The sequence below is a fragment of the Elephantulus edwardii genome, unplaced genomic scaffold (genome assembly GCF_000299155.1).
Source record: "Elephantulus edwardii isolate Elephantulus edwardi_28Jun2011 unplaced genomic scaffold, EleEdw1.0 scaffold00501, whole genome shotgun sequence".
NCBI classification, from domain to species: domain Eukaryota; kingdom Metazoa; phylum Chordata; class Mammalia; order Macroscelidea; family Macroscelididae; genus Elephantulus; species Elephantulus edwardii.
In genome coordinates, this window is record NW_006400251.1 from 86,755 (window position 1) to 111,058 (window position 24,304).

At 45.1% G+C, this 24,304-nt stretch overlaps 1 protein-coding gene across 1 annotated transcript in view; it reads left to right on the top strand.

Moving 5' to 3' along the window:
* Positions 1-24,304, top strand: part of CABLES1 (Cdk5 and Abl enzyme substrate 1) — a gene marked incomplete at its 5' end in the record, with an annotated part of 118,407 nt that overhangs the window by 40,045 nt on the left and 54,058 nt on the right. Inside the window, one exon of the mRNA XM_006903054.1 lies at positions 15,477-15,548. Coding sequence (XP_006903116.1) covers positions 15,477-15,548 — 72 coding nt within the window. The remainder of the gene's footprint in view (positions 1-15,476; positions 15,549-24,304) is intronic.

Here is a 24,304-nt window from a genome sequence, read left to right on the forward strand (position 1 = left end):
CCCCCACCCCCCAGGAGACCCAGAAACCCCTAGATTCTTTGGTGCATGATTCCTAAACCACTCATGTAAGAATCTTGAAAGAGTGGTTTCGAACATTCTCAGGAAAACGCAGTGACAGTTGATTGCATTTATTGTAACCAGTCGTTTTCTGAAGACTTTACTTGAAGACAGTATTTTCTTTATCCTCCAATGTCATTAAGAATATAGCCTCACCTAAATAACCGTGTGCCACTGCCACACTAAAGCTATGCCACTCAGACGTCTGAGGTGGGCTTTTCCAGAGAGCCCCAAGAGCACCGGATCCACCCAGCACCCTACAGATGATCCATGTGGTTTGGGGCACAGTTTTCAGAAGCAGATCTACCTGAATAACCTTTTCTGAACTGCCCGCTGATAGAACTGTGGTTGCTAATTATGAATATGGTGAGGCAGATGTACTAATAACACATTTTCAAAAAGCCCTGAATGAGCTGTTAAAAATTAAACCACCTCTGCAGACTCTGGTGAAGCATCAGGATGGGGTGCTGTCTTCCCTCTGGGGGTGATCAAATCTTGGGACTCTGGGACCAGGATCAGTCTTTAGAATAGAGTCATCTCAAACCAGAGGCAGGTGAAACAGTACAAACAGACAGCTGGTCCAGGCCATTGTCTTCAGAGTAACTTGCTATGTATCGGAGAAGCTGGACAATAATGACTCAGGATGACAGAAGAAGAATTGATGCCTTTGAGTTGTGATGCTGGAGAAGAGTATTGAACATACCATGAACTCGAAGATAATAGGTATGTCTTAGAGAAGATAAAACCAAGTTTCTCCTTGGAAGCTAGAATTTTGAAACTCTGTCTCACATATATTGAGCACATGGCCAGGTGGGACTGGTCCTTGGAGAAGGACATCATGCTTGGTAGGGTGGAGAGACAGCACAGGAGAGGAAGATCCTGGATGAGATAGATTGATACAGTGACTGGGGCAATGGGAATAGGAATAGGTGTGTTGGAATTAGTGAGACTGGTCCAGGACAGGGCAGTCTTCAGAGCTGCTGTCTATAAGGTCGTTATCAGTTGTACACAACTTGACAGCACATAACAACAACAACAACAGCATGTGCAAGGAGGAAGCCTCCTTCCCTGCAAATATGCCCAGAGGGAGAACACGCAGTTGTGGACTGGTCAGCAGGTGTTGGGGCATAGCGGTTGGTCAGAGTGGTCTGTTGTTTTATGAACAGTTACTTAGAGAATTGAGGCTGTGGTGGGTCAGTAGTAGAATTTTTGTCTTTCTGCAGAGACGTGGGTTTAATTCCCAGCCAGGACCCCTCCTTTGTAGCTGCTGCCCATCTGCCAGTGGAAGCTTACATGTTTCTCCATGATGCTGAACAGCTTCCACACTAAGACAGTAGGAAAAAAGGTGAGGTGATGTGCTTCTGAAGATTAGCCAGTGAAAGCTAAGTGTGCAACAGCGATGCTGTCCACAGCCCGACCTGGATGGCTAGCAGTGGACAGCATTGTGATCTCTCACACATGGGCCAGCCGTGGCATCTAATGACAGCCTTGGAATTGAGACGTGGTGGGAGATTGTGAAACTCTGGGTTGGGAGGAAGGGGAATGAGCTGGCTCTGTTATCTTCAGGGTTTGCCTGCTTCCACCATCCTTGATTATAACCAGACGGCAAGGGCTGGACACCACCATGGAAAGGACCGGTATCATCAGCATCAGATTGGAAAGAGGGTGCTTTGGAATGAGATGGTATCTTTCCGAGCCCTTGTTTTCCAACCACGTAGCTTGAACCTGATAAGCAACTCAAGCAACCCCCCAGTCTCCAGATAACTCTCAGAACCTAATTGCCATCAAGTCTGAATTGACTTGCCACTAACCTTCCAGTGGGTTTTTCGAGGCTGTAAATTTCGCAGGAAGAGATTTCCATCTTTATCCCTCACAGATGATGGTGAATTTGAAGTGCCAACAAGATGAAACCTTAGGTAAACAGTACCACTCCCGGTGGGCAATGCGACCAGAGTTCCCTGTCCAGGTAATGCTGTGTTGTTGTTGTTGTTTAACCATCAAGTCGATACTGACGCATACATAGCTAATCCTCCGGTGGGTTTTTTGAGACTGTAAGTCACATGGGAGGAATTTATCCATCTTTCTCCCATGGAGCAGCTAGTGGATTTGAACCATGTGTCTTTAGGCTGACAATCTTTATGACTCATCCACCAGAGTTCCAAATAAGAGTAAAGAAAATGGAATCATTCCAGTACTTTTCAGATTATGTTACCTGGGGTGCAAAGGATCCCTGACAGGATTTTAGGGGCCCCACAATGGTTGATTGATTTTTCACTGTTTTTCCAATGTAGAGGTTTCTGTGTATAGATTTTTGTTTATCATGTACTTAGCAGCTTTATTGAGATGGGATTCAAACGCTATACACTTCATGTATTTAAAGTGTAAAGTCAGTGTTTTTTCTTATGCTCAGAAAAATTGTGGAACTGTCACTCCAGTCTAATTTTAGAACATTTTCGTTACCCCAGAAGAAACCTGGGGCCTCAGCGGTCATTCCCCATCCCTCACACCCGTAACCCACAGCCCCCGGCAGCTGAAGGCTAATCTCCACTGTGTCTCTGTGGATTTGCCTCTTCTGGACCTTCCATACAAACAGACTCGTATTCTGTCATAGCTCTTGTGATTGGCTGCTGTACTTAGCAGTACTGCAAGGTTTGTGCTTAGCGTGTCCCAGTACTTTGTTTTTATGGTTGGGTAATGTTTCTTGGTGTGGATATACACATTTCCATTGTCCATCCATCAGCTAACAGACATTTTCATTATTTTTCTTATTTTGCCTTTTGTAAATAATGTTACCATAAACATCCAGGTACAAGTTTTTGTGTGGACATACGTGTTCCTTGTTATATACATAAGGTTAAATTTCTGGTCAAATGGTAATATGATGGCATATAATTTGTATATTCTAGTTACATATATTTAATGCATACAAATTACACATTCATATAATTTACAGAGGGAACTCTCTAGTGGTTTAGTGGTAAGGAGTTGAGATGCCAGCCCAAAGCATGCAGTTCAAATCCACCCGCTGCTCTGTGGGAGAAAGATGGACAGTCTTCTCCAGTGCAGTTTACTGCCTCTGAAAAATCTGCTGGGGGACCAGCTATGATTTGGTTCCAATTCACTGATACACAACAGCCGTAACTTACAGGTCCCTGGGAGGTTTGGGCTCTTTTACTAAACTGAAGGTTAGTAGTTTGAATCCACTCAGCAGTACTGCAGAATATAGGCCTGGTGGTCTACTTCCATGAAGATTATAATTCAGAAAACCTTATGGAACACTTCAGATCTGTAAAAGATGGGTTGACGACAAGTCAGAATCAAACCAAGGGCAACTAACCATAGCTAAAGCAGTGACACACAGATATATGCTGTAACATGAACTTTGAAAACAAATGCTAAATGAAAGAAACCAATCACAAATGACCATGTAGCTAGCTAGAAGCTACAGCGATCGTGTGTGTGTGTGTGTGTGTGTGTAAATATCTATCATGTACCTTTAAAACTTCTGTAACGCAGCTGCAATCATCTGTACATTTAACATGTACTCATTAATGCTAACAAAGCTGGGGCCAGATGTATGTTAACCATGGGCACATTAACCCAATCTTAGCTGAGAGCTAATCTCTAACATTAACTGTGTACTCATTAAGCCTAACATACCTGGGACCATCTATACATTAGTTGTGCCCTCATGGACTTGTGCTGCCAGAGTAAGTTAATTGTAGAATGAAGCTTCACCTGCCATATCTATGTAATTAGATTGTACCCTGAGATTGGAAGACAAAATGTACAAAAATGGTTACTGTTCACAGCTACTTATCTTGTATCAGTTGAGATTATATCCAAATGGCACCATCAGGAGACCAAAAGAAACAAGTTGGATGCTGAGATTGACTTTAAACTAAAACTATCAGCCAGAGCTCTAGGCTTGAGATTTTATTTTGTATTAGTGGCCTCTTGGTAAGGAATTGTGCAGACCAACACGATTTTTATCACCTGATTTTCAGACATAGATGGCCACGGCTCTCTTCCCAGCCTGTCTGAGTTAGCAGTATAGCAAGTAGAAGCATCCACCAGCAGACAGGTGAAGGAGCTCTGGCGAGGGCTCAACCCTGAAACACTGCTGCACTCCTGTCTGAAGGACACACAGGTCACTGATGCCCAAAACAGAGAGGGATGACGTGTTGGAGACTGGCTCCAAGTGAAGACAGAAGGGGCTCTGGGATGGGATACACTCTTGAAGGGCTGGACAGGAGTGAAGCACGGTCTGCCAGGTAGTGGAGATGGGAGGGCCAGGTCTTCAGAAGGCTCAGGCAATGGTTGCAACTGGCCTCTGTCCATGGAAGTAACCTGGCCTGTGTCTACTCCCCACAAAGGCCCCTGCATCATGTTCCTGCAAGTCCTGTGTTCTAATCTCTCTCTCTCTCTCAGCACAGTGTGTCCCATCTGCACGGTTCTAGGTGTTAGATCCCATCCCCCACTCCACCTGGCTCCAAGCTTCTGAGTATGTGTCACCCAAGTCATCACGGGTCCCCTCACTCCTTGGACTTGTTCCATGAGTTCAACAGGGCTCTTTCCCGGCCTCGCTCCTGTCCAGCCCTTCAAGAGAGTATCCCATCCCAGGGCCCCTTCGACAGAAATAGCACAGCTGACACCTGTCGGATCATCCTCCCTAGAATGAAGTTCACCCTTTCACTCTGAGTGGTCTTTCTTCACTAGGGCCCCTCCCCCCCTCACCCCATCCTGACCTGGCCCCTCGTGCAGTCCCCCATGTGTGTTCAGCACTCTCTATAGCAAGGACCATGCTGTTCATCACCAACATGTCCAAACCCCCTGGCTCTTTCGTGTCCCCCATTATACATGCTTCCCGTGTGTTTCTGTGCAGCTGGTCAGCATGCCCTATGCAGCCTGTGGCCTGGAACCAGCACCGTCGCCTCCTTCAGCCAGTGCCCTGGGTCCAGACTCACTCTTCCCTTGGCCCCTGAGGATGACCCGACAGGTGCCAGCCATGCTATTTCTGCCACTGACTTCTGACCCTCCAGCCCCTTTGTTAGAGAGCAGTTCTAACTTTTTCCCAGAGGGATTGTTGAGGGTTTTCAACTAGGGCGTGATCTAGCTGAAGCAGTTTTGAAAAACAAGCAGGACAGCAGCAGGCAGAGTGGGCCAGGGTTCCTGGGAGGAGGACTCAGTCAGCTCGTAAACCCCAGTAATAAGCCTGTTTGCTTCTAATAGCCCTTCGCACTGAAATGACCTCACACCTTGGTCCACCTCCCCCATTTGGCAAGTCTCTTGAAGACTTTTGGATCAAAAGTAAACTCACGTAAGCAGAGTGCCTTTGTATTCTCTGTAAACATTTAGAAAGTCGCTTTCTTGACCCACATATAAAAATACAGAAAAAGCTTATGTTTGAACAAGCCAGTTTGCAACTCTGAAGGATTCTTTTTTTTTCCCCGCCTCTGGTTCATTAGCCAGAGGCTTTTAAATGTCACTAGATTCAAGATGCGTCTTAAGGCATGTGTGGATTTCTTGATCAGCGGATCCAGTTTTCCTTGTTTAAGAGGAGGGTGCCAGCGAGCCCCCATGTGTTTGCCTCGCTTGCTATGTTCTGGGTGTGGGTCTGGCATTTGGCGAGTGGACTGCAGCTGAGGAGGAAGCGATTCTTGCAGGAAGCAAGGCAGTTGAGTGTGCTTCGCCCTGTGGCATCACTGCTTCCAGGTGGACTGGCCTGGAGCGCTGCCCTTCCGCAGCCCTGTGACCCTTCCAGTACCTGTGCTGTTCCAGCGTCTGATTCTGTGGTGCAGCCCCAGGCTTAGGCTTTCTCCCCTGGTTAGCCAGCACCTGCTGCCAGGTGAGCAGATAGGGGCCACCCTTCATTTCATCAGCACCTTCGCCCCTGCACTGAGCTTTGTCGTTGTTTTAATGTATCATCAAGTTGCATCTGCCTCACAGGGGCCTCAAGCGACAGAACAGACCTGCCCAATGGGGTTCCATGGGAAGTTGCTTTGCAAACCCACAGATAGCATGTTTCTGGCAGTTCAAATCCACCAGCGGCTCCTCAGGAGAAGGAAGAAGAGCCGTCCCCTCCAGTGCCATTTACCACATCAGAAACACAGAGTTTTCTCTGTGAGCTGGTTCTGACTTGATGGCATTGAGTGTGTCCAGCAGGGAGAGACTGAGGCAATCCTAACATGTTGGTAAAATCTTCAAAGCAAACAGAACATTAGAAATGCATGCGTTACCTCTAAAAAAAACATATTTTGTCAGGGGCCTGGCATGCCGTAGGCTGTAGGAGTTGCTCTGTTAACTCCAAAGTAGTTCCATCAGGGAGGAAGCTGGCCAGTGTCAGCCTTGGAACTTGCTGGAAGGTCACCCGTGACTCAGTTCCATGTCATGGCGGTGAGTGAGTTGAGAATTCTTTTCCTGAGCAGATTGCCAAGTCTTTTTCCTTGTGGAGGTCCTAGGTGGGTTCAGGCTGCCAACCTTGTTAGGAGGAACACTTAACCAGTGCACCACCAGGCCCCTCAGACACAGCTTTCTAGGCATGGAAACCAAATCCGCGTGCAGATGTAGTGAGCATGTGTTCAGCGTGAAGGGTAAGGCTGTTTTAAGGCGAGTTCAGTTTTTATCAGGCAGTAACAGCTGACTCGTGTTTCTTCATCTGTGGATGCATATGTGTTGGTACAAAAATAGGGGGAGTTTCTTCAGAGAGTGCAGTCTGATTTGACGTCTGCGAAAGAAGCATGTGGGATCTTGACTGGTCCCAGTGAGAACACAGCTCAGTGTTGACTCTGGAGAGCAAGCTGGCGGGCCCGTGGCCCCCACGGCAAGGAGCTCTGGTAGAGCAGGTACGGAAATGGGCATTAGAGTGTGTCTGTTGTAAGAGAGCCTGGTGCTTGAAAGCCTGCTTCTTCCCAGAAGACACATTTGAAGGTCTAATTCGGCAAGTTCTTCATTCAGGGTTCTTTAGGCCATAGCCACTGTAGTAAATCAATTTCTAGCTTGCCGATGTACACTCAGCTTTTTAGGGACCACCTTTCCTACATGGGCTGTATTTCCAGCACAAAAGAATGTGTCTGTGATATGTGGGTGTAAGGACTGGGGCTGGAGGCTCTTCCCAGGAGGAATGGGATCTTATAATGGAATTTAATAAAGGTATTTTCTAGAGCTGGTGACCCCAAGCCTTGTGCTACCCTATTCTGATTTGGCACCAGTGAGACTTTTAATTCAGACAAGAAGGACTAGTTGTGATCCAGAGTTCCTGGGTGATGCAGTTACACATTCAGCTGTTAACCAAAAGGTTCTAGGTTCAAGTCCACCCAGATGCACTTTGGCAGAAAGGCCTGGCACTCTCCCCTGTTCTACCCGCATACTTGTGATCTCCAGGCTTGACTCCCTTTCCACAGCCTGACATCCTGGTTTACTTGGAGGAGTCTAGTGTCTGAGTGGACCCGCAAGACCCTTCCTAGTAGTCCTTCAGCCCCTCTAAAAAGCCTTGGGTCACTGCTCCCACACATGCAGCTTCACTTGGTAAAGGTATCTGGAACCTTCCAGGCCCGGAGGTCAGGCATTAGTGAGTGAGGTGGAGTCCTTTGGGCATTCTGAGAGTGTTCGATCCTCCTTGCCTCAGCTGCCTTTGCAAACACTGCAGCCTCGCGCCTCTATGTGGACTCCTTTCCTCGCATGTTGTCCACGGCAGAACTTGTAGAGACAGCAGGTTGATGCACCCCAGCCTGGGAGAGGAAAGCCAGGCTCCCTTTTGGCTAGAGTTTTGTTCAGGTGCTGGGAACACAGCAGAGTCCAGCTCCCTCCCCTGGTAGTATTAGTTCATATGGTGAGAAAGCCTGTTTTTCCTTTTCAGTCACAGTAGTATCCTTATTTATGCTTACAGGTGACTGAGCAAGAGTCAGAGCCGTACTGAGCCCAGCAGCACACTCCAGGCGCTGGACATAGCAGGTCTGGTGACCTAGTAGTAAGGAACTGTGCTGCTAACCCAAACGCAAGCAGTTCAAACCCACCAGCTGTCCCACAGGACAGAGAAGGGGAGTCTCTTCCCATTTGCTTTATAGCCTCTGAAAACCCTTTAGAGGGTCAGCTATGAGTTGGTTCCACCTTGACAGCTTACAGCCATAACCACCTTCATTATGTCAAATGTAAAGTCCACCACCTAGTGTGGTTCTGTTTCATGCTGATCAAAGCAAAGAAATTATCAGTTTATGGGTGTCTTGTGAATATATAACATTACATTTCTGGCTAGTTCCTCCCGATAATACCTGTGGTATTACATACCTGGGGAGTCTACATTGGTCCCTACCCAACCTGTGGCACTGATAGGTGATAGTTAAGACCACATGCCACCCACCACCTATAATTTCTGGGGTGTGACAACTCCAGCCACTGTGCTGTCAGTGTGTTTTGATGTCCTTTCTGCCTGCAGAGAGGTGACTGAGCCACCCAGGGGTGTTCCCACCCTCCTCTTTTATTTCCCTATTCTCCTCATGTGGGTCTGTCTTCCCTGAGCACTTTCTTACCACTCTTCGGAAATACAGTCTATCTCCCAGGTGAGCTGAGGGCGATGCTGTGACCACAGCATCCCTGTCCCTTGCTGTCCTTGGGTTCTTGGAGTTGTCCGACTGGACAATGGCAAAGTTTTAATAGCTGAACCTTTCCCAGACTGTCAGACCGTTGGCGTGTGTGAACAGCCAGCTAGTTTGCATAGATCATCACTGTTCCTCCCCCCAAATAGGGGGCAGTGACACTTTTTTTATGTAAGAGATGCTTTGGACGTCCTGGCCCCGGGTCCTCTTCCCAACAGTGTCACCTCCAGTGACATTTCTCTCCTGTGTGATTTTCTTAGTTTCTTGTGTGAGTGGATTTAGTATAACTGTATCTACACAATCTGACCTCCATCCCAGACTTGAACAGTGAATCATTATTCCTCAGTGATAAGAAGACTAATTGGACCAAGTAGGTCTATCCACATAAACGGTCTCATCATGGATTAGGTCTTTCTCGCTCAGACAGAGTTGACCACTCAATGTAAATGTTGTTCTAAATTGGCTCTGTGATTGCTGAGTGAGCCACATTGCCCTCAGAAGTATGCGTGGCCAGTATGAACAGGTCCAGAAGCCATTTGCCAGGCAAGACAGGGACCCAAGAGTACAGCTCTGCCTGGGGACCAGACGCCTTATCTGATGATATCAGCACATAATCCTTTTGCTTCGAGCTTTGCCTGTCTCTTCTTTAATGTCTGCATGGCTAATAAGGAGGCATGCTATTTTAGTCCCCGGCTAAATAGTCATTGTCAATTATTAAAATATGCAGAGACTTCTGCTTGTTAACTTTGCCCTTATGAAGGCGTTTATGCAGTCATGGACTTAGCGAATGAGGGAAATTGCAGGTGAACAGAGTCAGAAATCTGGATGACAGCTACTTGGCCAGCTGACTGCAAGTGATTTGTATTTATTCCCATTCCAAAAAAAGATGACCTGATAGAATGTGAAAATTATAGGATAATATCACATGCAAACAAAATCCTTCTGAAGATTATCCAAAAATGACAGGAATAGTACATCCACAGAGAACTACCAGAAGTACAAGCTGGATTTAGAAGAGGCTCTGGCACTAGGGACATCATTGTCAGTGTCAGATGGATCTTGGCTGAAAGCAGAAGATTGTGTTTTATTGAGTGTGCAAAGGCATTTGACTTGTGGATCACAACAAATTGTGACTAACCTTGAGAAGAATGGGAGTCCCAGAACACCAGATTGTGCTCTTGAGAAACCTATTCTTGAACCAGGATGCATTTGTCAGAACAGAGCAAAGAAATAATGCATGGTTCAGTATCAGAAAAGGAGTGTGTCAGAGCTGTGTCCTGTCTCCATACCTTGTCAGTCTGTGTGCAGAACAGATAATTCAAAAGGTTGTAGGTTATGAGGAGGAATGTGGCATTAAGATTGAAGGAAGATTCATCAACAACAGCCTGTGTTATGCAGACGACACGGCCTTACCTGATGAAACTGAGGAGGGCCTGGAGCCTTTGCTGCAGAGTCAAGGACTGTAGTTTGCAGTATAGATTGAAACTCACCATGGCTTCACATCATCCCACTGTCACCTCCTACCTCCATTGCTTGGACCAAGATGTCCAGGCTAATGGAGATAAGTATCCTGTGACCACTTGGCCACTGTCCCTCATGTGGTTCAATCATCAAATAAAAAAAAATAAAATCCAGTATTGTTTGGGTGAAAAATAGCTTAGCCTCAGTTCCATGTGGGGTTCACTTCATCAGAGGAATGGGAGTTGTTTCAAAATTGTTGTAAATGTGAAATGTCAGCTAATGAGCTAGTCTGTAAGGAGTAGGTGTAATATGTTGAGTGTGAGTGGGGCTTTTAGTAAAAAGATGCCTGCTTGTTAGTACACAGCAGCCTCCGTCAGCCATCCTCAGGACTCACTGAAAAGCAGGAGCAAGCTGACTTGGCAGAACTGACTCCCCAGGACGTCACTCCTCTTGGTTTAGAGGCTTGTTCTTTGCTGCTTCCTGACCCAGAATTCCTCAGAGCTGAGCACAGTGTTCTTGTATTTCTTGTTATGTTTGCAGGGGAAGTTCAAAATGATTGTTTATGCCTCTGTCTTCCCCGACTAATGCGATGGATGATGTAAAAAGGGCGTGAAACTGAGAACATTAAAAAATAAAGGCTCTGGGAAAATAGATAAAGCCTTTGAGTAGTTTGCAAAATAGACCTTTCTGACTGCCTTATAAAGGGGATATGAAGCAGCAAGTGTCAATATTAATTGGTCAGAAAACTAAACCCCCAACAAAGATACAGTTCTTTTTATTCTGCTGAGAATTAGAGCTTGGCTTTAGTTATATGTTCTGATATAAAATAGACTTATCTTCATAATTTTAGTCTCTTTGGTGTTTTTCAAAGCTAAACACCTAGTCAAATTATTTATAAATTCACTCCTCCAAATAATTTATTAGGAAATGACAGTCCTTGTTTCAAATTCTTTCACTTTAAAGTTAACTACCACCCCCACCTGCAGCCTGTGCCAGAAATTTTCAGCACCGATTCTTATTTTAAGAAGCCTAAAGACAAATTGCATTGGAAAAATCTGCTGTCAGGAACCTCTCCAAAGTGCTAGAAAACAATGATGTCAGTCTAGAGATTTAAGGTGTGCCTGATCCAGGCGATAGTCTTCACAGTTACTTACTGTGCATCAGAGAGCTAGACAGTGATTAAGAATGTTAGAAAAAGAATCTATGCCTTTGAATTGTGGTGCTGGTGAAGAGTCTTGAACATACCATGGACCACCAAGAAGACAAATAGTTCTGTCCTGGAGAGGGTGAAATCAAGTTTCTACTTGAAGACAAGGATTTTAAAGCTCCATCTCACATTCTTTGGGCACATAGTCAGGAGGAACCAGTCCTTGGAGAAGAATGTTTTGCTTGGAAGGGTGGAGGGAAGGTCACAAGAGAGGAAGACCCTGGATGAGATGGATTGATACTGGGCAATGGGATTAGGTGTTTTGGAGTCAGTGAGACTGGCTCAGGATAGGGCAGGCTTCAGAGCTATTGTACAAAGGGTCATTATGAGTTGCAGGCAACTTGATGGCACATAACAGTAACAGCTTGATTTAGAAGAAACTGTGACACAAACTTTATGATAGCTGATGTAAGCTAGATCTTGGCTGAAAGCAGGGAATATCAGAAGGAGAGATAGAGATAGATAGATAGATAGATAGATAGATAGATAGATAGATAGATAGATAGATAGATAGATAGATACACATACTGTATATGCAAAGGCATCTGATTGTGTGGATCATAACAAGTTGTGGATAACATTCAGAGTAATGGCAATCACAGAACACTTGATTGTGCTAATGCAAAACTTTGACCAGGAAGCCATTGTCCAAACAGCAGAGAAACACTGCACGCTTTAAAATTAAGAATAGTCATCTCTCCATACCTATGCAGAGAAAATCAATGAGACAAGGATCCATCAACAACCTGCAGTATGGAGATGATACAGCCTTGCTTGCTGAAAGCAAGGAGGACTTGAAATGCTTATTACAGGAGACCAAGACTACAGCCTTCAGTACGAATTACATTTCAGCATCAAGGAAACAAAAATACTTACTAATGGGCCAATAGGCAATATTATGATATTAAAGTAGTTAGTGATTTCATCTTACTAGGATCCAAAAGAAAACCCTTGACAACAACAGTCAAGAAATCAGAAACCATTCACCATGACCAAGTAGGATTCGTAACAGGTATGCAAGGATGGTTCAACATAAGAAAAACAATAAATGTAATTCATCACATTAACAAAGCAAAGAACAAGAACCGCATGATCCTATCAATTGATACAGAAAAGGCCTTTGACAAAATTCAACACCCTTTCCTGATTAAAACACCATTTGACCCAGCAATTCCACTATTGGGAGTATACCCTAAAGAAACCATAACTGCCACCTAAGCAGGTATCTGTACACCCATGTTTATTGCAGCTTTATTCACAGTAACAAAGAGTTGGAAACAACCTAAATGCCCATCAACAAACGAATGGATAGAGAAGCTGTGGTGTATTCACACGATGGAATACTACGCCGCATTGAACAACAAGGAACTCATGCAATAGTATTCAAAATGGGTGACCCTGGAGGACATTATGCTGAGTGAAGTATCTCAGTCACAAAAGAACAAACACTGTATGGTGCCACTGACATCGGGGTTGGGGAGAGACTGAGAAAGATGGGATAAAGACTGCATAATGCATTGAAACAGATGAGTGAGAGAACTGTTTAAAAGGGATGTGTGATTAGGTGTTATTGTCATGACAGGAGTCCAGAACGAAGGCTGCATAGTGGGATGGAAGGGGGGGGAGGAATTTTAGAACAATGAAAGAATTTTACTTTTCAAAGAGAAAAGTGAACTGGGGAAAGAGGGGTGGGCAGGGAGAAAAGTGCAACAATGAATGAATGGAAATCCAAAGTCTCTGTAAATTTTCATTAAAATTAACAACAATAATAAAAAAATTTAAAAAATAAATTGGGGGGAAAAGGAAATCAGAAATAATGTAGTGTTAGAGAAGTCTGAGGTAAGGGACCTCTTCAAGATTCTGAGAAGCATCATCAGTTTGAGGACTAAGGTATGTGTACCTGATCCAAGTCGTGGACTTTTCTGTTGTTTCCTATGCATCAGAAGGCTGGACACTGACTGAGCATAATAGGAGAAGAACCAATGCCTTTGAGTTATGTGTTGGATAATAGCAATGAATATTTACTGGACTGCCAAAAGAATAAACAAATAAGTCTTGGAGAAGGTGTAGCCAAGGTGCTCCTTAGAGGGAAGGATGATGAAACTCTGTCTCACCTACTTTGGGCGTGTGTTTAGAAGAGGCCTGTCTTTGGAGAGGGATATGATGCTTGGAAAGATGGAGAGTCAGCAAAAGAGAAGGAGACCCTCAACAAGGCGGGTGGACACAGTGGCTGGAACGTTGGGCTCCAGTATACAAGGAATGATAAGGATGGTGCAACATAGGGTAGTTTCCAGGTATGTTATTCACAGGTCACTTTGAGTCTTGGTTGGCTCCATGGCATGTAACAGCAATAACAGTCATACAGGAAGGGAGCTCTGATGGCCTAGTGGATAAGGAGCTGTGCTGCCATCCCAAAGGCACTCAGTTAATATCCACCAGCTGCTGCTTGGGAGACACATGGGCAATCTCCTGTGTGATTCATACATAGCCTCTGAAAACCCACTGGAGGCTCCACTGTGAGTCAGTTCCTACTTGAAGGCACGTAACGATAGTCACACTATGGTTGAGTGCTCTGCTGTTAATCAAAGTTTGGCATTTGGTGAACTTAGATGGGGATTCCATGAAAGACCAAATGCCCTGCGATTACAGCCTATAAAACCTGTAACACTTCTGCTTTGTCAGATGGAGTCACTAAAGTTGAAAACTTGCTTGACAGAGCCCAACAACACTCTTATTTCAGTCACGCCAAAGAAATGAGATTGAGGTGGGCAGGTGAAAATCTTACCGCATTATTTATTCTTTTTGGTCACTAAGAACTCTCCAACAGGATAATTTCTAGCTGTTTTTGAAATCATCTAGATGCAGAAAAAGCCAATTAACAGCATTGAATGCTGTCATGTAGCTCTCATATTCCTTTTATCCCTGTGACTTTAAGGGAGCTCTAGTGGTGTGGTCTGTTGGGAGCTTCGCTGCTGATCCCAAAGCTGCACCTCCCTGCTGCTTCGGATTCACCAGTGAGTGGCTCCTCGTTAGAGAGACAGACAGTCTCCTCCCGTGTGATTTACAGCGTCAGGAACCAGCTTGGAGAGTCAGCTGTGAGTCACTTCTGACTGAGCGGCAGTGAGTCTTCTTGAGTGCCTTCGAAGATTTCTCTGAAACATCATTTTTAAATTGTCTACTTAGTTTCTCAGTTGTCTTCATTTCTCAGGAGCTCTGGTGGCCTAGTGGCAAGCAGCTGCACTGCAGTCTTAAAGGTATGCAGTTCAAGACCACCAGCAGCTCCACAAGAGAAGAACGGGCAATCTCCTCCTATGCGATTAACTGCTTCTGAAATCCTGCTGGAGGGTCTGCTATGAGTCGGTTTCAAGTCTGTGGTACACAACAACAGTTCAGATCATTATATTTAAATACATTATATCATTGTATTTATAATACTGTATGGCATAATGGCTTAGAAGCAGGAGTGGCATCCACTTCCTAAACAACATGCCTCTGGAAACTCTGGTAACTGTCAATAGTTATAGAAAGGTTTCAGACCTTTTGTTCATCGTGTCACTATGAGTCATGCTCAACTCAATGACAATCAACAGCAACAACATGGCATAATACTTTAAGAAAAGCTTTACACAACATGCAAGTTATACTACAGTTCACAAGAAGCACCTTGTCTCTTGGGGAGACCACAGCATTAAGAGGGCCAGTGACTCCCCTGACCACCACACAGAGATGTTGCACTGAAGAGATACAGCCTGGTGGTAATTGCAGGGTGAAGACCCAGCATTCTGTCAAGGACAGCTTCCATTTGTTGTTTTTGTTTTTTTATATGTCAAACAAGATTTTTTATTTTTAAAAAAAAATAATTTTGTTGAATATGTACAGAGATTTTGGACTTCCATTCATTAATTGTTGCATTTTTCTCCCCACCCACCCCATCCCCACCCCCAGGTCGCTCTTCTCCTTGAAAAGCAAAAGAAAAACTCCTTCATTGGTACACAATCCCCCTGCACCCCTCCGCCCCCACCCCGAGTATACTCCACTCTGCAACCCTCATTGCTTTTAATGGCCCTTGCCTTTTAGAACTGTTTCAGGTTTTCAGAAATACATGATAATCTTTAAGTGCACTTTTAACTCATTTTTAATTTCCCTTTTCTCTGCAGACGGCGCCTTATCTCTCAGAGGTCTTCCCTGGAGACATTGGAAGATATTGAGGAGAATGCCCCGCTGCGGAGGTAATGTCTCACCATGGCACTTAAGTATGTGCAAGCTGTTTGCGGTGCAAGATGTTCGCAAAAGTTGGGTGGGTTGGTTTTTTGGGTTTTTTTCCAAATTCTTAACGTGCAGAATTAAATTCCACAATGAGAGTCAACTCCCCAGGGACTGTGGAACACACTTCTAGTGTGGATCCTCGGCTCCAAGGACCAGTAGGAAGAGAAGACTCTTAAGTCCCAGCTGTTAATTGCTGTTGTTAGGAGCCGTGGACTGGACCCTGACTTCTGAGCACCCGCATGCAATGAAGCAAAGTGCTGCTCCTGTGCTGTCAGTGACGAGGGGTTTGTCACAGATGGTGAGTTAGCAGCGAGGTGCCCACTGACTGGCTTTCAGCAGCCAATCCCTGAGCCCAGTTGGTGGGTTTATTTGGGACTTTCCCCCTTGGCAGTTTCCTTTATATACGTTCTTACTTCATAAGCTGCTACTGAACGGAAGAAGAGCCGCTCTGCTCTTTCCCCAGAAACAGCACCGAGATTCCTCATCCTGAACTTTGTTCTCAGCAACAGGACACCAGGATGTCTCTTTACAGCCCGCCCCTGAGGAAACTTGACAGGGTGGTTGGGAGTGCTTCCTCAGGCCAGGCGGCTGGCTGGGCGTCTTTCTGGGGACAGCAGTTGCTGAGCTATCTTGATATCCACTTGGTAGGTGTTCCTCTTCCATCTGGGGCTCTACACCCTTGCAGGCCCCCCTTCACATGGGTAAGGACGTGCTCACCTACTCAGTCTCCTTGAATTCTCACCACAGCCCTGTGCTGGGCAGTGTGGGGACCTTTCCCTGCAGACAGGGTGAAGAAAGGCTTTCCTGGGCACGAGGCTGACAGCTGGGGAGAAGGCCCTCTGGGAGGGTTTGCGTCCAATTCACCCGTGTCAGCTCTTCTGCAGCCCAAGTGCTCTGGCTTCCAGTGAGGAGTTCGCATGCCTCTTCCTTTGAGCCTGGAGGCGCTGATGTGGAGGGTAGACTTGGTCTACAGACGTGAGCGCCACCTTGAGCTCATTCCTAGCTTCTAGGTATTGTCCATAGGCTGCGCCTAGTGGGAATAGGGAGCAGAGTGAGTGCAGATGGGCCTGGGGTCTGATTGTAGCCACTCAGGGTCCATGAATCGCATCACCAACATTATTCTAGAGATAAAGACTCCCTCTTGAAGTCTTTAATATATTTTTAAAACATACACAGCCTCTATGTGGGCAGCGGTGATTCTGTGTTAGAGTTCTTGTCTTGAACACTGCAGGTTCTAGTCCCACCAAGTGCACCTCAGGAGCACTCCTGTCCATTTATCAGTGGAGACTTGTGTGCTGTTTGTGTGATGCAGTATTAGTGTCAGTGGAGCTTCGAAACTAATGCAAGCTAAGACAAGACCTGGCGTCCACTTTTGAAAATGGGCTGGTAAAACCCTATGGGTGAGCCTCAGCTGACCATGGGGCTGGTGGCGGGGCCAGGTGGCATTTTACTCCGTGTTGCATAAGGGTCACAAGTAAGGGCTAGCTCAATGGCAGATGACCAAAGCAGCTGGGGCCATCTTAGCAGGAGTGGCCTGTGGCAACATGAAGAGGATGGCTTGACTACAGGTGTCTTCCTGTTGATCATTGTCCAGGGTTGGAGGGAGGCTCTCCCCCTGCTCTGCCAGTCACCTGGCACGAATCATACCCAAAATGACATTAAAAGTCAAATTATGCACACCCATGTTCATTGTGGCTTTGTTCACAATAGCAAAGAGCTGGAAACAACCCAAGTGCTCATCAACAAACGAATTGGTAGAGAAGCTCTGGTATATTAACACAACGGAATACTATGCAGCAGTGAAAAACAAAGAACTCATAAAATATTATTCGAAACGAGTGACCCTGGAGGACATTATGCTGAATGAAATATCTCAGTCACAAAAGGACAAATACTGCATGGTGCCACTATTGGAAAACGGGACTGACATTGGGGTTGAGGGGAGATTGAGAGGGGACAAATAATGTATACTGCATTGAAACAGATAAGGGAGAGAACTGTTTAAAAGGGACGTATGATTAGGTATTATTATCATGACAGGAGTCCAGAATAAAGGCTGCACAGTGGAGTGGCCTTGAGGGGGAGGGATTATATAACAATGAAAGAATTTTTCTTTTACTTTTCAAAGAGAAGAGCGTATGGGGGGGCAGTGAGAAAAATGCAATAATGAATGAATGGAAATCCAAAGTATCTGTGAATGTTCATTAAAATTAATTTTTTAAAAAAAGTCAAATTAGAGAGCTGGCTTGGGTCCAGAGTAACCAGGGAGCCTGGAAAGGGGAACCTTCTTAGCCAGCACCACACAGCTGTGGTAGGAGGGCAGGTAAGGTCATGTTTTGACTCCTCCCCTCCCTCATCCCTGCTGCAAACAGGAAAATCAATAAATAAAGCTCACAGCCTACGTGGTTCATGAGGCTGTTAGAAGCTGGGCCTCTGAGCTGTGTAGTAAGAGTCCATGAGGGAAACAAGGTGGTGTAGAGCACAGGCTGGGAAATGCAATTCCTGCCCGAGGGATTCCAGGACATGAGTGCAGAAATTGTGTTTTGAGGCAATTATGGAGAAACTCAAGCAAGACTTAGGTGCTGTGTTCCTGCTCAGTTCCTGCCCTACCATTGCTTGCCTCCTCCTCAGAATTGGGCCAGATTGGCCCTCAGACCCCCTGCTTTTCAAATTCTTTATAGTACAAGTGAGCCAAGTAATCAAGTCTTACCTGTCACAAGTAATCAAGTCTTACCTGTCACAAGGATGAATCTATTTGATTTAAAATTAATCTTCTTTACATACCTTTTAGAAAAAAAAAATTGAAGGGTCAGGCAGTTTGAGAAGTCTTTATTTCCCCAAAACAGCTTTTTCAGAATTTTAAAACAAATTGTGATACTGACTTAGAAACTTAACTTGTCTCTGGGAAATTAAATTAGCATAGTGCGGAGGGAAAGATTTTGGAAGTCTATGGCCTGATTCTTTTATATACTACTCACATGGCCACTTGGCCCCTCTGGGACCTTGGTTTTCCCATCTGTATAGTAGGAGGCCCAGATAGTCTGGTCTCTCAGGTCCTTATCAGCGCCACGCTGCTGCAAAGTGAATATCCCACTGAAGACAGTGATGTGTTCTGAGAACTGTGGAGGTGGAAGGCCGTTAGCCAAACTCCCCTTTAAACTTCACACATTGAGCAAATGGCTCCAAGGCATCTATTAAAAAGCTTTTGCGTAATTAAGTGTATCCTGTAATCAGCACTGAATCAACTTCACTGCCTGTGGGTTTGGTTCGGGTTGGTAATCAGTGCTAACAAGGAAAAGCTAATCTTTCATTAAATTAGTGTTTAATTTGATTCTATCCTAATTTAATTTTGCATCGCCTAGAATTCATGTGTCTTCAGTGTGTGTGTGCATGTTCAGGCCGGCTGTGTGGAGATGATTTTGGTCTTTGCTTCCCCTGCACCAACCTGAGCTCTCAGCCTTCAGTTTCCTTGGCAATTGTTGCTAACACCATAATGTTCTTACAGCGTTTCTTAGATTCCCTGGTGGTTTAGTTCAGTGCTTTAAAAAAAATACAAAACAGCAAACAGCTTGCTGAATGAAAGGCTAGATTAGGAGTGTGTGCAGTTAGCACTGAGGGTCGATAAGGAATAAAAAGGACCTTTGTTACAATTTCGTTTTTAAAGTCTTGTTTTGCTGTTGCGCATCGTGGTTTTTCGGTTGGCTGGTTTTCCCCTGTATCCACCCAGAATTTGAGTAATTGGGTAATTACACTGATAGGATTTACTTAGATGGAGGAGTTTTCCACTTGCTGGGATATAAGGAATTAGGGTGCACCCAAGCTGTTGTTGTTATTGTTATGTGCTGTTGAATCGACTCTGATTCATAGCAACCCTTTATACAACAGCTCTGAACCCTGCTCTGTCTTGAGCTAACTTCATTTTCTCTGACACTCCTACCCCCATTACCCCAGTCACCCCATCTTATCCAGGGTCTTCCTCTCCTGCGCCGTCCCTCCACCTTCCCAAGCATGATGTATGTCCCTCTTCAAGGACTGGTCCCTTCTTGCAGCATGCCCAAAGTATGTCTCATGGAGCTTCAGCATCTTTGCCTCTGAGGAGTAGCCTGGTTTCACCCGTTCAGGACAAACTTGTTGTTCTCTAAGCAGTCCATGGTATATTCTAGACACTTCTCCAGAACCACAACTCAAAGGCATTGATCCTTTTTTTTTTTTTATCCTTAGTCATTGGTCTGGATCAGGTGCCCGTTAGTCTCCAGACTGAATCATGATTGGTCTGTAGGGAAAGTGGTAGCCATCACTGCCTGCCCCCAGTCTTCCAGGCTGTCAGGTTTAAGGGTGCCAGTGCTGCAGCTGGTGAAGGGATAACTGTGGGGGCCTCCTTCCCACAGGACAGTGGCCTGTGGCCATTATCAAACTTCCTGTCTCAGCAGGAGGTTGAGGGGCATGGGTACAAAGAGAAGAGGACAACATCAGTTCTTTCTCAAGCACAGGAGAATTTGGGGGTCATCCTTTTATGTGTCAGGGTCAGCACGCATTTCCACTTGCTGTGGGGGGCATGTGCTGGGGTTTGCAAAGGTGGCAGCATCTGGACCCCCCCCAGACTCACATGGGGCCTGGCTCTTAGCACATTCCCCTCACCCAGCCAAACTGGAGAATTCTCTTGTTTGTCAAGAACTAAGGATATTCCTGGAACCTTACTCCTGTCCAGAAACTATGCAGCTAGCACCTTTACACTTTCAGAGGTTCTTTCTGGCTACCTGGTGCTTCTAGTGCCTTCACTGTATGTGTGAATGAGAGAGAGAGGCAGAAAGAAAGACAGATAATAGTAAGGAAATCTTAACGTGGCATGCAACCTCAAGCAGTCTTTCTAGACATTGAGCAGAAGCAATAGAAAAATCTGAATCTCCAGTCAGAGGACTGCTCCAGGAAGACAGAGTGAAGCTCTAAACCCTTGAACCCGGAGGAGACCAACTCTGGGTTTATAGCGGGTAGAGGAATTTTAGGGCACTGTTCCCTATCACAGACCCAACTAAAGTCTACAAGTCTCCTAAGTATTTTCTACTATTTTGAAAAAGTCTTTAAGAACATCTTCATTAAATTAACAAATTCAGGGACACTACTATGTTATGCAGGAACATACTATGTTGGAAGCAGAAGTGGCATCCACTTCCTAAATAACATGCCTCCGGAAACTATAAATTTTGTTAAATGTTGATAGTTATAGAAAGGCTTCAGGCCTTTTGTTCATAAGGTCACTATGACTCATGTTGCTCAAAGGCAATCAATAACAACACAACAACTATGTTATGCAGATGACACAACCCTTGCTTGCTGAAACTGAGGAAGATCTGAAGCTCTTGCTGCAGAATGTCAAGGACTGCAGCCTTCAATATGGATTGAAGCGCAACATCAAGAAAATAAAGATTCTCACTACTGGGCCGATTGGCAGCATCATGATAGATGGTGAAGAGATTGAGATTGTTGATAGCTTTAGTTTGCTTGGCTCCACAGTCAATACTCTTGGTACCAGTAGCCAGGAAATTAAAAGACGAATTGCATTGGGAAAGTCTGCTGTCAGAGATCTCGCCAAAGTACTGAAGAAAAATGATGCGTTCTGGAGAATAAGGTGCACCTGATCCAGGCCATAGTCTTTGCAATTACTTACTATGTGTCAGAAGGATGGACAATGACTAGGGATGATAAAAAAATTGATACCTTTGAGTTGTGGTGCTGGAGAAGAATATTGAATATACCGTGAACTACTAGGAGAACAAACATGATCATCCTATTGAGGGTGTGACCAGGCTTCTCCTTGGGGATAAGGATTGTGAAGCTTCGTCTGACATACTTTGGACATGTTACAAGAAGGGACCAGTCCTTGGAGAGGGCCGTCATGCTTGGGAGGGTGGAGGGATAGCGCAGGAGAGGAAGACCCTCGATGAGATAGATTGATTCAGTGACTGAGGTAACTGGGGGTAGTTGTGTCAGAGACAGTTATGTTGGCACAGGATAGAGCAGGTTTTAGGGATATTGTACATAGGGTCACCATGAGTCGCAAGCGACTCAATGGCACATAATAGTAACAACAACAATGTAAGAAAGTTGTAAGGTATTTCCAGCAAGCGCTCTGGTGGCCTACTGGTAAGGAGATTACTGCCGACTAAAAGCACGTGATTTGAGAATTCCAGGTGCTATGTGGGAGAAGGATGGGCAGTCTAATCCCATGGGATTAACTGCCCCTGAAAACCTGCTGGAGGTCAGCTGTGAGTGGGTTGCAGCTCTGTGAAATAGAACAGCCGTGCCAAGAAATTGACAAGATAGCTGCCTGGCCAACTTAGTGGAACAGATCCGTATTTGTACCCATTCCAAAGAAAGGTCATCTAAAAGAATATGGAAATTATCAAATAATAGCACATACATGTAAAATCTTTCTGGAGATAATTTAAAAATGGAGCAGTGTATCAACGAACAACTGAAAGAAGATTCAGAAGAGTTTGTGGAACAAGGGTCATCGTCGCTGATATTGGAGGCTGAAATAAGAGGATACCAGAAAGTTGTTGACCTTTTCTTTGGTGACTGTGTGAAGGCCTTCAACTGTGTGGATGATAATAGATTATGAGTAACATTTCAAAGAACGGAAAGTCCAAGATACATAATTGGTTCATATGGAACTTGTACATAGATTAAGAAGCAGCCGTGGGAACAGAACAAGGGAACCGTGTGTAGTTTAAAATCAGGAAAGGTGTATGTCAGGGCTGTATCCTTTCACCATACCTATTTAATCTGTGTGCTCATCAAATACCCTGAGAAATTGGACTATATGACGAAACAGGAGGCATCAACATTGGAAAAAAGCCCATGGCCATCCTGCTGTATATAAATGTTTATACTTTGCTTACAGAAAACAAGACTTGGAAGTACTTATAAATGCAACTATGGATTATGCCTCAACATTAAGAAAGCATAGATTTTTTTTTTACAGCTGTGCTTATAAACAGCATCATGATAAGTGGAGAAAGGGTTGAAGTTGCCAAGTATTTCACTTTACTCTATAAACAGTAGGGAGCTCTCTTGGCCTAGTGGTAAGGAGTTACATTGCCAACTGACAGGCAGATGTGCGATTATGGTTCAAATCCTCTGTGATTTACTGGCTCTGAAAACCCTCTGGAGGCTCAGCTATGACTTGGTTCCGACTTGATGGTTCACAGCAACAAGTACAAACAGCACCTGTTCAGAGGGTATGTTACAGCAGGGAATCTGCTGCCAAGGACGTCATTACAGTGCCAGTGAGTTCATGTGTTACTTTGAGGTCTGAGGAGTGCCTGACCTGAGCCCCAGGGCACTTCCTATAAAAGTTATCCATAGCATGAGAAAGCTCAGAGAAGAATTGCTGCCTCTGAATTTTGGTATTATCAGAAGAACATTGAATATATTAGCTACCAAAAAAACAAACAAATCTTTCTTGGAGGACGTACCTCCTGGATGTTCCTTCGAAGCAAGGATAGTGAGACTTGATCTGGTGTCTTAGGGCTTTGTTATCAGGAGAGGTCAGTCCCTGGAGAAAGACACTATTCTGGGTAGAGGGTCAGCAAGGGAAAAAGAGGCAGAGCCTCAAGGAGACAGAGTGAAACTGTGACCACAACAGTGAGCTTATGCACAGCAGAGACTGCGGAGGTGGCAGGCGAGTGTTTCCTGATCCATGGAGCTGCTGAGAGTGTGAGCCGCTGGCATGGCACTTAGTAACAACAGGATGAATGGCAGCCCTGGTGGCACAAAGGTTAAGCGTATGACTGCCAACTAGAGACTGTTTGAAACTACCAACTGCTCTCTGGAGAAAGATGTGATGGGTAGTGTCTGAAGATCCCAGACTGGGCGACCCTGTGAGCGAGTTCTGCTCTACAATGTGGGGTCACTGTGAGGTGGAAACAGAAGGCAGTGACGTCGGATTGCGTTGTTGGTTAATAAAGGCTGCAGAAGGCATCAGTTGTTTCGTGGTAGGATTCCTCCACACAGTAGGCCCAACAGTTCCCGAATAGTGTACCTCTCACACACACACTACTTGTATGTCAGGGCAGCTTGGGTGTTGGCTATGACACTGGACAGGTTTTAGCAGAGCATCTGGATTAAGGTGACCCAAGAAGAAACGCCTGGTTATCAGCTTGTGAAACCCCTGTGGATCCCAAGAGAGTGATCAGCCATCTGTCAAGGCAGTGGCCTAGGACCCCGTAGCATTTAGTTCTATTTCACAAGCTCAGTGTGGATGGTGGAGAGGGTATTCAGTGGCAGGCAAAAGCAACAGTTAGGGCTGTACTTTAAGAATACAGAGACACAATCCCAGAGGTGCATGGTTTGAATCCTCCAGATGCTCTGCTGTGAAGGAGGGACAATCTCCTCCTGTACCAGTCAGATCTGATTTGACGGTACATGCCCAAAAAATAATAAAATAAAAATAAAATTTTTAAAAAATAGAGACAGAATAAAATAGGAACTTTGTGTAGCTAACAGTTAATAGCATAACACTTGGAATGTGTGAATGTGTGTGCACGTGTGTAAACATACGTGTCTGTCTGAACCTTTCTTACAGTTTATGAAGCTCATGGTCACGTGATCCCTTTTAAACCACAGGTTAATGGCGGGAGGGTCTGAAATGATGAGGCAGTAAATAGGTCAGAAGGTAGAGAGTTCTGCGTGGTTTTGGCTAAAGTTTCCACAGGCCACA